Source organism: Aphis gossypii, unplaced genomic scaffold, assembly GCF_020184175.1.
Source record: "Aphis gossypii isolate Hap1 unplaced genomic scaffold, ASM2018417v2 Contig00368, whole genome shotgun sequence".
NCBI lineage: Eukaryota > Metazoa > Arthropoda > Insecta > Hemiptera > Aphididae > Aphis > Aphis gossypii.
Window position 1 is genome coordinate 225,777 of NW_026083081.1, and position 16,061 is coordinate 241,837.

The following is a 16,061-nucleotide window of genomic DNA, read 5'->3' on the forward strand; positions in this document are numbered from 1 at the left end:
CAAAATTATGAATGTTACCAAAAATAAATATATAATAAAAACATCTGAATTTTAGTAGCACCGCTATTATAATACGATAGAGTGTAAGGACACAACCATAACATATTTGACATTTACAATTAATATACAAATACATACTAAATTCCTAATTTATTCATTTTCCTTTATTAAATAAAGTAGTTATTTTTTAAGAGGATGCTACCCATGCATTTGTTGTCTCCGTCTTACACACGCCCGATATACCAAAATTCCGTTCACTAGTTTCAATAGTGGGCTGTTAATTTTGATATTGGAGTAAATTGACCAATTATACAATTTTTATATAATAACATTATCTGTGTTTAAGCATTGGTTTCTATTCTATAGTTTAATTTTCAAGCGGGATATGAGCATTTTTAATTTGTGATATTTCACTGCATACTTGCTCATAGTATGCTTGAAAAAATTGAAAAATTGCCGAAAGCACAGATAATGTTCTTACCTAAAAGTTTGATAATAGGTCAATTTAATCTAATATCAAAACTAACAGCACACTATTGAAACTAGTGAACGAAATTTTGCTATATCGGGTGTGTGTAAGACGGAGACAACAAATGCATGGGTAGCGTCCTCTTAATAAATAATAAATATATCTAATATTTTAAAAATTAGGTACAATTAAAATATTAAATAATATCTCCTACTCATAGTGTCTAATAAGTAAAATATGTAAAAAGAACATAGAAAAATAAACTTTAAAATTAATTATGTTTTGTTTACATTTCTTATGAATAAATCGTTCTTTAAACAAATTAATGTTATTTTACTACCAAGAAAAGTAATTAGAATATTGATTTAGTTTATGAATAATAAATTCAATGTAATTTTGTAATTTATTGTTATTTGATTATGATAAAAAATGTGTTAATATTTTTTTCAAACATGACTTAGTAAGACAAAAAACATAAACTGTTTTTTGTTCTACACACGTTCTTATGTTTTAATAAAAACTAGTATCATACTTTAGTATTATGAGTAATTGTTATAAATTCACTTACCTAATTAATATAAGTTCATTACTCTCAAATATATTTTATCACTTCATTAAACGGTATAAAAATATTTTTAATTTAATTATTTTTATAGAAAACACATGGATATAAATACATATTATGATATAATATAAGTTGTTAGACAACTATCAATTCCTCTATTTCAGATTTATGACTTAACCAAGTTTACACTAACCTATTGATACACAAATTTAAACCACATTCATATGACAATAATATTATCCATTCAATTACCCAGCAAATTGACTGATTTAAATGTTTAATATAAATAATTATTACAGTAATATTCAATAACCAAATGCTAAATATTTTATGGAAACAAAAAAAAAACGTTCAGAATCTAAAATTAAAGAGCTTTATTTATATTAAACTATTATAGGTATTTATTATTGTTTAACATGAAAATTATAATATACGAGTACTTTGTAATTGGTAATCGGTCAAAAAGTCTATGGAAAAAAAGTCCGAACACATTTTTAGTGTCGGACAAACAAAAAGTCCGAAAATACAAATAATTCTATTAAATTTTCATTTATAATTATATAATTTATTATACATTTTAATCAATTTTAATAGATAGGTAACTAGATACATGTATTTAATGTCTAGAATCTAGATCTATATAATGTTTGTTCTTTTTTTATAATAATCGTGGTAATATTGATATTGATTATTGCTTGTAGGTACATAATATAATTTTAAGGTAGATAACATGTAGACATACAGCCACATATCATAGCGATAGATATATCTTAGAATTTAGATCATATACAATCTAAGAGATATATAATATAATATAATATATAGGTAATTAACTATAGTAGATTTCCGTTTTATTTTTTTTAGTTATACGAAATAATAAGAATAAGAAAATAGAAAAAAAACATAATAATATAATACGTACCTATATGTAAGTTTTTTTTTAATACTTAAATATCACTATGCACATATCGAATATTTAAATATAATAATATTTATATTAGGGTCCTGTTAATTATAATCAGAGAGTCATAATAATGCTCAAAGAGTGGAAGTTTATTTAAATTTATAACATATTGAATTATTATTATCTTCATTAACTTACATTTGAGAATTTTTTTTATTTTGACCCCCCCTCCTCTAAAATGTTACCTATGGGCGCCCATGATTGAAATAACTAAAATGGCTCATTTTTGGTTATCATAACCACACAATATCAAAATACATTCATCATTACTTTCAGAATCTAAAATATTTGCAACCAAACATTAAATGTGTATTTATTAAGGATTTTTCTTGTAATGTAACTAAACAACCACCCTCTCTCCCAAAAAAAAAATTCTGAATATCACTGATGTTCATAAAAAATAAAAATAAATAGTTTAACTATCATCCTCAAACTAGGCATTTTACTAAATGACAAATAGTCAAACAAGTTCACTTTTTGTTCAATTTCACTACCAGTCTAGACATTTAGTTAAATGATTTTAAGAAATTATAAAATGTAACGATATTTTCTATTAATTATTACTAATTAATTTATATACTATATAATATATATATAAAAAAAAAAAAAAAAACCATTAGTGATGATAGTTAAATTATATAAAAATGTAATTTAATAAAATTCCTGATATGACTATATGCCTATCATCACATACACACTATTCATAAAACTATAGTAAATACAAAATATTATTCAATTCTGTTGTAGAAAAAAGATGATAATCAAATGGAGGTGGAGGATAAAAATGAAATTCCGAATGAAATTATATCTTTTGATTAATTTAATAAAAAAAAAATTTGTTTTAATTTTTTTTTACATCCTACATTAATCATAGATCATTAAAAAAAAAAAAATTCTACCTATAAAAATACAAAATGTTATAGTACCTACCTGTTCTTATTATACGTTGACTAGTTGGTTGTGAATGAGTTGCTGGTTGAAGCAGGCAGATATGTTAGCCAGCATAACGTATGCAGACATGCACCAATAAATAAGTCCACTTTTTTAAATCTGCTTCATCAGGGTTATAGGACCTAAAAATCTACGTGAATTGTGTTAATTAGTAAATTAAAGTAATTAGTTAGTCCAAGACAAATTGTAACAAATTTACAAATTGACAATTGTAACTCGCAATGTATACCAATAAAGTTCTCACCAAAAAGAGTATAACAGTGTTAATAATACTTACCTATACATTGTGCTATTTCAATTATTGCATTGAAATGTCTTGTCTATAGTAAAGTTGTCCATACTCACATCGGTTGGAGTTGGAAATTCATTGGTCAACATATATTCTATTCTGACAAAACAATTTCAATGAAAAAAATTAAATAAATCACACGTGCAGGCTACAATTAATATTCAACTCACAACCAGAAACCACTACTGTCTACTAAATTAATAAAAATTAAAAAAGTAAACATACCTTGACAAAACGAGAGAAACTCATTTCATTGGGCTTCGAATGCAAACAGTTTCGTTGATAAATTAAACTAATCACTAGGTTATTCGATTACATTATATTAACAAAATACAATAAAAACAACTAGGCATAGGTAACGTTTAATTTTAACAAAAATTAAAACTCACTAAAAAATTGAAAATAATTATAATTATGTGCCTGCCATACTGCAATATGCAGTCATTAATATTCACCTATAACGAATAAGAATATAAAAAAGTCGGATCCTCTCGCGTTATCAGTGTCATCCATGATTTAAGATCTTAAATCGTGGTGTCATCACATTGCTCTATCATACGGCGTTCACGTGGTTTCGAAGAAAAATATGACACCAATTATTTAAACTATTATTCACAGCGCATCGTAATAATTTACATGGCAATATAATAATGTATAGCCGCACATTTTTATCCAACATTCAATACCAAAAAACCAAAGATAGCATAAAAAGATTCAAGCTGTAAGCACAAAATTAAGTAAATCTAGAAGCACAGATATATTGAATAATTATATTTATTCCATTCATCGATGTCTAATGTAGTAATGTCTATAAGTTTAAATATACCCATAAACTTATAATATAATATTATAAGTCTATGAATATACCATTACAATTTACAATTATGAATTAATTAAATGTTTTGATAATCACAATATAGGTAGGTACACTATACACATTACACGTCATTATACTATATACAGTTACACCTATAATACAGTATACACTGTAATGTACTTATATAACCATAAGCCGTAAAGGTTATTACTTATTTCAAATATCTATAAAAATAATTTGAGCATAGCGACTGTCAGTGAAATATCACGTATAAATGTATAATATAACGTGATTTTCGAAAGTTTTAAATTACATATGGGTACCACTGTATAGATTATAATGTTCAGACCACGGCCTTATGAACTAAGCTGATAACATTATCTTAGCTATTATGCAGCACTGGTCATGGTATGGTTGGAGTGTGTGGGGGGTCGAAATGTAATACAACAGGCGGAGTGCGGGGGGATACTTTTGGAACTAATAATAATGTCATCTAGTTTAATAAGTATCCACTAAAACAGCGCTAGTAATGCAAAAAGGAAAATATCCCCTCAAATTCCGCCTGTTGTAAAACATTCATAGATATTCTCTAATATCTATGAAAACATTTCGTAACCACAATATTCATCTCGTATAATATGGGTATATATACATTCTATTATTTTATTGTAGGATTATTATATATGTATAATGTATGTATTATAATCTGTCATCTGTGGTACAATCATTGTACAAATTTTAAAATTTTCAATTACCAATCTAAATAACTGGTGAAATTTTCAAGTATCTACGATTTATACTTTTTGAATTATAACAAATATTTAAATTCGTTTGACTCGTTTGAGGATAAAATATCGTTAGCAGTACACGATTTCGTAAAAATTTAAAACTCAAACGCTAATAACATTTTTCCTCTAATGACGCTTCAAGTTTTCTCTATAGCTATTTGAAGGAAAACTTAGTGTTTAATTTTTTAATCTTACATATAATAACAAACAATTTAATGAATTTTCAACTCCAAAATAATTTGCCAATATTCATGGTTTTGACGAATTTTTGTCAATAATTGAACTTCAAATGCTAATAAAAAAAAATTGTGCCTATGTATTCTTATAATTTTTTAATGACTATAAGAATAACTTATGAGGAATTTTGTATTACATTTTCAAGTATTTTGATAGGGCCAAAAAAATTTTATCGACACTTCACAAATATTTTTTTAGAAAAATTGAAAATTTCAGTTGTCTAAAAATAGCTCAAAAAAAAAAAAAAAATTAAAATATAATTTTAATCCTTAGTTATGAACACAAAAAATTTTATGATTTTTCAACTTCGAAATTACTTGCAAATTTTCGCGTTTTCGACAGATTTCGTAAAAATTTGAACTATAAACGCTTATAAAAAAAATTGTGACTAACGATTTTTAATTTTTTTTAGCTGCAATAAAAACAACTCATAAGGAACCTTGTATTAAATTTTCAAAATTTTTTGGTCATCCAACAATTTTTTATTGACACTTTAAAAAAAATCGAAAATTTCAGTGGTCTATAAATAACTTAAAAAAAGTCAAAATCTTTTGAAAATTTAACTATATACAGATACCACTGACATTAACATTTGGTGAAAATTTCAAGTATTTTCAGTGATTAGTTTTTGAATTACAACCATAAAAAAAAATCAATTTGGTCGAAAACTGGTTTTGCGTAAAAATTGCCGTTTTTCCGTCATTTTTTTTTTGTTTTTCTCGATTTTTTTGAAAACTGTTGGAAAATGTTAACTTTTTACCTCTATAATGCACCAAGGATATTCACTTTTACATCGGAAACCACCCCCATAGTTTGAAATTGGAGCATTATTTCGACTAGTTATGCTGTACACAGTCACAAAAAAAAACACACATCATTGTAAAATCAATACATTCATCACTTCGTTCAGAATCTAAAACTTAATAATTGCATCTATCATGTACTAACCAATTTTGAAAGTTTTTTTTAACTTTATTTTGTTTTTTATTGTTTTGGTTTAGTTGATAGCTGTATTGGCGCATTCTCATGATCAGATAGTATGTGCAGATATCTGTTTGATGTTCAATGCATGGAAAATTAATATTGATATTTTTGCTAAAGAAATCTTCATATGTATTGTTGTATTATATGTATGAATATTTTATAAGAGATGTTAGTACGTAAGAAATAAGTTAAGAAAAACTATAGATAATAAGTAAAACAGTAAAATTCAATAAGTTAAGCAATAGTTAATTATTCACAGAAATAGGTTAAAATAACAATTGTGCAATTCGGTGCCAGTAAACTTTATATTACAGTTAGCATAGTAAGCAAGATATAATAATAAGGAATGTAAATAAATTTGTTTAACAATTTACTAATCGGGTTAAAATAACAATTACACAATTGTATGCGCCCAACACAATGGGCCGAAGGACCACTCGGTACTGACCGAGACCAATGCAGGCCAACAATCGGCCAACTCTGGTTCGAAATGCCGATTAAGTGGCGGGTAGGCAACCGAATGTACTCGCGCCTTATATATGTCGAGTAGGCAAGTTTATGCGCACGACGATGACAATGGAGGAACGGGAAGAGATTTAGTCATAGAACACGGGACGAAGGATGATAAAGGTTATTTTAAGGGGGACGGGGCCCTGTGGTCGATCCGGTCTGGTGCAATGACCACAGGGTACAGATACAATATGTGGGGCAGTACTTAAAATTAATTCTTAGTAGTAACTTAAGAGCTAAGGCAGATGGTCAGCGTGCTGATGACTGGCCCGACTGGACGACCCGGGGCGGCCTCTCACACACCCACACTGGGTGCTGGCGGACTTACGCGGAGCAGACCCGTTACCATAGCTGATGAGTGACTGCAGACCCAAAATCGACGTTGTCTCAGAATGACGATTGCGGTTGAGTGAGTTGTGGGAAGAGTCTGTACGGCTCTCAGTCACACACTTGTGACCAGGATAATAATACAAAAAAAATAATTAGAAAAAAACTCACTCAATTGTTCTAGACGGAGTCAGTTTGATTTTATTTTGTATAATACCAAATATAGTATAATAGTTGTTCGTGTCGCAGTGACAACGAGAGATCAGAGATACCGACAATTTCGATATATATACCTAATAGTTAGGGTATACTAAAGAAGATATGATTTACAAAAGTGTTTCGACTCAACAAAAAAGGAGGTGCTATAAGAGCGACCGTATAAAAAAGATATATAAAACGAATGAACTCATACACAAAAAAAAGGGCGTTGGCCGCAGACGAAGAACAACAATAATAAAGAAAAAAACATCAGTAGTACGAAACAAGATACCAAGATAAGAAAAAAAATATGATAATCAAACATCTGCGGTAAAAGGCCGAACAATAATTAAATAATATAATAAGAAACAAAGAGAATAAATATACAGATAACAATAATATTATAATAATTAAACAATTAAACATATAGGACGGAGTGGAGTGCAGGAGACGGGAGAGAGATAGGACGGCATCGTCGAGCACATCGGCGCGACGATAAGCGATTCGCTTTTGGCGCGAACACAATAATCATAGTATCTATAATTGTAAATTTAACGTAGTAATAGAAAAATGTAGAACAATCGATAAGTAATTCGATTGTAAGTGTAATATATAAGTGAGATGGCTAAGACAGCAAAGGTAGTCAGTGGTGGTGATCGTGTGACTCGAGCACCACCGGACGTCGTGTTTAAATAAAGTTCTTCATTTGCGTTATTTTGTGTTTAACTTTATTTTGGTATACGTTCGAGTAATCGGCGTATACGACAAAGTGGCGCCCAACTCGTGGCTCGTTAATCTACGGCTTTCTTTTGTGTGTGTGTGTGTGTGTGTGTGGTGTGTGTTTTGATTATACACGATTTTTCGAGAGATCAGTGTGTGTGTTGAGTATTAAGTACACGCGAAATTTTTTTTGGATTTCTACAGTTGTGTGCGTTGAGTACACGCGATATTTTTTTTCAGTTGTGTGTGTGTGTTATAGATACACAATTTTTCGAGAGATCAGTGTGTGTGTTGAGTATTAAGTACACGCGAAATTTTTTAGATTTCTACAGTTGTGTGCGTTGAGTACACGCGAATTTTTTTTCAGTTGTGTGTGTGTGTGTGTGTTATAGATACACAATTTTTCGAGAGACCGAGAGTGTGTGTATGTGTGTAGTAAGTACACGCGAATTTTTTTTTTGGGGATTTCTCCAATTGTGCGTATGCGATATAATATACGAAACCGATTTCCTTTTCTTTCTCTCAATCCAGCATTTGTGTGTGGAGTGATTATACACAATTTCGTCTGGATCTACAGTACATGTTTTCAGACAACGCAGCAAGGTTAGTACATATTATATATATATAATTATTTTCATACCTTTAGATGAATGATTTAAAAAACACCAAATCCGATCTTTCAATTACAATTAATATAGCAACAGAAATATATACAAAAAAGAAACCATTTCTAATACAATATTGTATCAATAAAAAATTAAAGTCAACTGGTAACACTAATGAATTGAGAGCTAGGCTTAGTAGATATTTAAAAGGCACTATAACATTGAACGACATAGATAATACCTTAAGTGAAGAGGAACGTAATTTAATTTTAATTGAGGCAAGGGCTAATAAAATCGATTTTAAGCAATTAGAAAGAGCAGCAGAAATATCCGAATCTAGCGATTCAAGCCCTGACATAATAAGTAAAGACAATAAATCAATTCCAGGCAGTTTTTCGGATATAACAAAAGATAACTTAAGGTTATATGATAACCTAAATACCAGTAAAAGTTCATTTTTAAATAAAACTGAAAGTATATTAGAAAACGCAAATACAACTTATCAAAATTTACAAAAAGAAAAACCTGAGACTTATCAAAATATATTTAAAGATCTTAACACCGATAATACTTCTAACAATATATATGAAAAATTAATTTTCAATCAAACAGAAAATAGTGAAAATAAGGAGGGACAGCTAATAAATTTAAATAAATCTACAAACAATTTTAATTCTAATGAAACAACAATATTCGATGACAAGAGTACAATAATAATAACAAATAAACAAACAAACAATAACTTAAATTCCGATATTCATTCTATTTCATTGAATAAAACAACACAAAAAATGAACGATAAAATCCTAATGATCAGACCAGACCATTTCTCAGGTAATGAGGATGTGAGAAAATATTTTAAGCAATATGAAAAAGCAGCAGATGTAAATGGTTGGAAGGACGAGGATAAAGTAAGATTTTTATCAGCCTTCGTAAAAGGTACAGCTAGTACATTTTTGGAGAATTTGGAGGACAAACATAATAATTGGACATGGAATAATTTGAAACAGGAGTTTCTCGACGAATTTCAACCAATTGGGTACGATACAATTTTAAAAGCTAGATTAGAAACTAGACGACAAGGAGATACAGAGTCTATAATGAGTTTTGTAACCGAAATAGAAAATATATGTAGACAATTAAATAAAAATATGAATGAAGACGAACTTTGCACATATATTTTAAAAGGATTAAAAGAAACAGTCTTACATGCGATTTCATTACATGACAATAGTAATTTAAAAGCATTAAAAAAAAATCTAAAGAAATTTGAACTGATGCAATTTCGAATCAATAATCGAGGAACAGAATTAAGTGATTATACTGAAATTCTTAATGAACATGTATCTCAACTAAATCAAAAAACAAGAGAAAAGGGAAAAGAAATTGATGAACTGAAAAGACAGTTAATAGAGAGAGATAGAGAATACAAGAGAGAGATAATCCAGCTAAGGGAAAATATTCAACAAATCAACATTACAGGAAGGAAAAATAAATCGGTAAATTTCGATGATGAAGAAATAAATAATCGATATAATAATAACAATTATAATTATAATGAAGACAGGGGAAGAAGTTATAGAACAGAAACAAACTATCGGGGACAACGACGTGAATACAGAGATAAGAGTCCATACCCAGAAAGAGTTAACTACAGAAGTAGAGAATCCAGCAGAAATAGACAATATGGTAGAGACAGATCACTTTCTAGAGAGAGACACTACTATAATAATATACAAAATGAGACTAACACAAATCAAGATTATGAAAGGAAACCAAGTTATAGATACGTTCAAAAAAATTATGAACACAGAGATAATTCACGTGATTGAGATCCTAACATAAATACAAACAACGGTAGAGGTTACAGAAACAGATCACATTCCAGAGATCGAGACAATTCTAGAGAGTACAATTACAGCAACAGACATCAATACAGCAGAGAACATAGTCGAGAAAAAACACCAGAACGATACAGGGGAGATCGCTATAGTAAGGAAGCTGAAAGAATTATATGTTATAGATGTGACGAAAAAGGTCACTATGCAGATAAGTGCACAAATACAAAAAACTAAAAACTACCGGGTTGGATGAAAATTTCGGAAAATTAACTCGGGAAGAAAAAAAAACAATTAATAAAGAAAATAATACATATCTACACTTCGTAAAAAATTGGTACGAAAATAAAGCTATAAAATTTGAGTCAAATAAACAAGAAGAAACAATTAGGAAAAATAGAGTTTTATCAATAAAAGCACAATTTGAAAATAAAATAGAACATGCAATACTAGACACAGGTTCAAACATTTCATGTTTAGAATATTCCTTAATAAAAAACAAAGAAGAAATTGTTCCAGAGAAGCAAACAATTATCACTAGTGCAAACGATTCTGAGTTAAAAAACATGGGAACGATATTATTAAAAATAAATATTCAAGGTACTGAATATGAAATAAAGGCATACGTACTTAAAGGCTTAACATGCAGGTTGTTATTAGGAAATAATTTTTGTCTAAAATATGGTCTAGTAATACATTTCAAAAAAAAAGAAATAAGTTTTTATACAGGAGATAATATAAATAATATAAAAATGGACAAGATTTGGGCCGAACACAATGGACCACCTACGATACTGTATAAAACAGAGAACGTAGATAAAATGACAAATGAACATATTTTACAGAAAATAATAGTAACGGAAGACACCTTAATGCCACCCAAAATATTAACAAACATAAAAATTGAAACAAATATAGGTGCACTTGATGAACAGTCAGTTATTCACCCGGTGGACCGTTTAAGTCAGAAACACTACCTAAAACTGGAAACGAATAAACTAGGGAAAAAAACCACAGAAATTCAACTATACAATTTTTCAAATTTATATACAAAGGTATACAAAGGTACCGTAATAGGAACAACAGAATATTATACAAAAAAAGACAATTTACTCACAATTAATAAAACAAATAACGAAGTATGTGATAACCAAGGTACAATTATTAAAATTTCTAAAGACCTAACAAATGAACAGACCGAAAAAGCAAAGGTCCTAATAAGGAAATTCCAACATTTATTTACTTCGGAACAACTGGATCTAAACTGTGCCAAAGTAGAGGAATGTGAAGTTAAATTAAGCTCGAAAGATCCGGTTTTTCAAGCGCCATACAGAGTATCTCCAAAGCAAAGAGAAAAGTTAAAAAAAATAATAAATGAAATGATTAATGCAGATATTATTGAACCAAGCAAAAGTAGCTACGCAGCACCCGTTTTTCTCATACCAAAAAAACAAAAAGGGGAATACCGGTTCCTAGTAGATTTTAGGAAACTCAATGAACAAACAATAAATGACAGGCACCCTATTCCACGAGCACAAGATATATTCAGAGCTCTAGAAGGGGCAAAATATTTTTCAACAGTTGACATGGCACAAGGTTATTTTCAGATCCCAGTAAGACAAGAAGATAGAGAAAAATTAGCATTTACAACGGATTTTGGATTATTTCAATTTAAACGAATACCACAGGGTTGGAAAAATTCAGCACCAATTTTTCAAAGAACAATTAATCAAATTTTTAGCGAATACCTATACAGATCAATAGTAGCTTATCTGGACGATATTTGTTGTTTCGCAGACGAATTCGAAAAAGCATTATATAATTGTCACAGACAGCCTACCACAGCACAGTGAAGACTCATACAACTCCATCATCAGTATGGACGAATTAAACCAGGCACTCCTGAAGTGTAGAAGCAACAGCTCAGGCCCCGACGACATCCCTTACACATTTCTACATCATCTGTCCTCTTTCGCTCAACAAAAACTTCTTCTAGTTTACAACTTAATATGGGAATACGGATTTTTCCCCAACCAATGGCGCAAAGCAATTATTATCCCAATACCCAAACCAGATAAAAACAAATTTCACGTAGAAAACTACCGCCCCATTTCTCTAATTAGCACACTATGTAAAGTACTCGAAAAAATAATCAACTCAAGACTCATATGGCACTTAGAAATCTCCAAAAAATTCAATGAAGAGCAATGTGGATTCCGGAAAAATCACTCTACACTCAATACTTTATCCAATATCCACTCCCATATATGTAACGCAGCCAAAGTAAACCAACATACAATCCTCGTAGCGCTCGACATAACAAAAGCATATGATATGGTTTGGAGACAAAGAGTAATCCTTATCCTACGTGAATGGAACATCTCGGGAAACATGATTACATTCATTACTAATTTCTTACAGGACAGATCATTCCAAACAAAAATTGGTGAAACACTATCAACCACTCATGTTACCGAAAATGGAGTACCCCAGGGCTCAGTCATCAGTGTCACCCTGTTCCTAATTGCGATAAATAATATATTTGACAATCTCCTTCCCCCTTTAAAGTATACCATCTTTGCGGATGATTGTAACATTTTCTGTAGTGGCATGAACATAAAAACAACAGTCGAACTCATCCAGCAAGCCCTGGATGAACTCCTCAAGTGGTCAACCACAACTGGTTTCAATTTCTCACCATCCAAAACCCAATGTATCATCTTCTATAAAAAGCGTAATGAAAACTTATTGCACATCAATCTAAATAACACCATTCTACCATATACAGATAAAATAAAAATATTAGGAATGACCTTCGACCACAAAGTAAACTGGAACCCACACCTTAAAAACCTCAAAATAAATGCAAACAATAACATGAAAATCATTAAAACCTTATCCCACCACTTCTGGGGCTCTGATAAAAATAGCCTCATTACTATATATAAAGCAATTATACTAGCAAAAATGGAATACGGTGCAGTCATTTATAATACAGCTAAAAACAAAATTCTTAACATACTAAATCCTATTCACAATCAAGGCATTAGACTAGCCACAGGTGCCTTCCGCACAAGCCCAACAGCAAGCATTATGTGCAACGCTGGAGAACTACCACTTGAATTTAGAAGGATTAAAGAAACACTAAAATTTGTAACTAAATTCTCAAACAACAAAACCCAAATTCCAATCAGAAGACCTCTGAATATACGTAACAGTCCAAACACACCTCGCACCATCGACGACACGTATAAGAACATAGCAGATACAACGAAGTTCAATCCAATTACGTTCAACAAAATTATCTTTCCGTCTTCCCCTCCGTGGACGTGGAATATTAAGCTCAATACCCAATTACTCGAATTCAACAAAAAAATCGCCTCAACCTCAACTATAAGAAATAACTTTTCAGAAATAATCGAAGAAAAATACCCTCACCACATAAAAATCTTTACGGACGCTTCAAAATCCCCCAATGGAACCGGATTTGCATTCATAGAAAATAACAAAACTTCAATGTTCAAAGCTCCTCACGAAACTAGCATTTTCTCCGCTGAAAGTCAAGCCATCCAAAATGCAATCTCACACGCGATGACCTTAGTATCCGAAGAAATACTTATAATTAGTGACTCCCTTAGTGCTCTCCTAGCCCTCGAAAACCCTTACCCCAAAAATGAAATAATTCAATCCATCCAAGAAAAGTTGTCAAACTCAAGAAAAAAAATTGAATTTCTATGGGTCCCCTCTCACACTGGCATAAGTGGCAACGAACTAGCTGACAAGGCAGCTAACGAAGCAATAACATCACCCAGCTCGGTACCAATAAACAAAATAACATACCAAGACGCGCTCATAAAAATAAATAAGCTAACAAAAAGTCTCTGGCAAGACTCGTGGGAGAAGACTTCAAACACAAATAAACTAAAAGAAATTAAAACATCAATTGACCCATGGAAAACTCCTCCACTCTCATCCAGGCATGAAGAAGTCGTTATCACAAGAACTCGGATTGGACACTCCCGTCTAACTCACTTGCATCTCATCACAAAAGAAGACAGCCCGACCTGCGAACTCTGTGACAAAGCGCTGACAATTAAACACGTCACTCTCGAATGCCCCAAATTCATCTGCTCCAGAAAAATTCTCGGAAACCCACAAACAATGCAACAGGCACTTGGAGAAGAAAACACCAAAAACATATACACTTTTTACAAAAACATAGGCTTAGCAAAACTAATTTAGTTAAACTATTATTAATTAAATAGTTAAATGTACATATTTTATACCTTACAAACTCCCTCTATTGTTAAACATAATGTACCCCCATAGTTGTAAGACAAATATCTAATTTCACTATTATTTCCTAATTCTTTTTTTTTACAGGCTAATAACCTCAGTAGTTGAAGCCTTATTCTAATAAAAAAAAAAAAAAAAAAAAAAATAGTAACGGAAGACACCTTAATGCCACCCAAAATATTAACAAACATAAAAATTGAAACAAATATAGGTGCACTTGATGAACAGTCAGTTATTCACCCGGTGGACCGTTTAAGTCAGAAACACTACCTAAAACTGGAAACGAATAAACTAGGGAAAAAAACCACAGAAATTCAACTATACAATTTTTCAAATTTATATACAAAGGTATACAAAGGTACCGTAATAGGAACAACAGAATATTATACAAAAAAAGACAATTTACTCACAATTAATAAAACAAATAACGATGTATGTGATAACCAAGGTACAATTATTAAAATTTCTAAAGACCTAACAAATGAACAGACCGAAAAAGCAAAGGTCCTAATAAGGAAATTCCAACATTTATTTACTTCGGAACAACTGGATCTAAACTGTGCCAAAGTAGAGGAATGTGAAGTTAAATTAAGCTCGAAAGATCCGGTTTTTCAAGCGCCATACAGAGTATCTCCAAAGCAAAGAGAAAAGTTAAAAAAAATAATAAATGAAATGATTAATGCAGATATTATTGAACCAAGCAAAAGTAGCTACGCAGCACCCGTTTTTCTCATACCAAAAAAACAAAAAGGGGAATACCGGTTCCTAGTAGATTTTAGGAAACTCAATGAACAAACAATAAATGACAGGCACCCTATTCCACGAGCACAAGATATATTCAGAGCTCTAGAAGGGGCAAAATATTTTTCAACAGTTGACATGGCACAAGGTTATTTTCAGATCCCAGTAAGACAAGAAGATAGAGAAAAATTAGCATTTACAACGGATTTTGGATTATTTCAATTTAAACGAATACCACAGGGTTGGAAAAATTCAGCACCAATTTTTCAAAGAACAATTAATCAAATTTTTAGCGAATACCTATACAGATCAATAGTAGCTTATCTGGACGATATTTGTTGTTTCGCAGACGAATTCGAAAAAGCATTATATAATTTAGAGAAAATGTTCATCAGGTTAGACGAGACAGGACTAAAACTTAAAACGAATAAATGTTTTTTTTTCAATCTGAAATTGAGTTATTAGGGCACAAAATTTCTAAGCACGGATTGAAACCATTAGAAAGAAACATTGAAGCAGTAAAAAAATTTCCCAAACCAACTAAAATCAAGGATGTTAGGGCATTTATTGGATTATGTTCATACTATCGAAAATATATCAAAAATTTTTCAAAAATAGCAAATCCTTTAATAGACATAACAAAAAAAGATATTGGGTTCAAATGGGAAAAAGAACAAAAAAACGCCTTTGAGGTACTAAAACATGCAATAATATCAGCCCCAGTATTGGCACATTTTAAAGAAGGAAGACCAATTTATATAA

General features: G+C 30.5%; 1 protein-coding gene across 1 annotated transcript; it reads left to right on the forward strand.

The window, feature by feature from the left end:
• The first annotated feature begins 13,229 nt into the window (after positions 1–13,229).
• On the forward strand, positions 13,230–14,504 carry LOC126553908 (uncharacterized). The gene has a single exon (XM_050209020.1). The coding sequence runs from the start codon at positions 13,230–13,232 to the stop codon at positions 14,502–14,504; it is 1,275 nt and encodes a 424-aa protein (XP_050064977.1).
• Positions 14,505–16,061: the final 1,557 nt, after the last annotated feature.

Bases quoted from the DNA above. Each gene is read 5' to 3' on its own strand.
- LOC126553908 (XM_050209020.1), top strand. From the start codon at position 13,230: ATGGAATACGGTGCAGTCATTTATAATACAGCTAAAAACAAAATTCTT.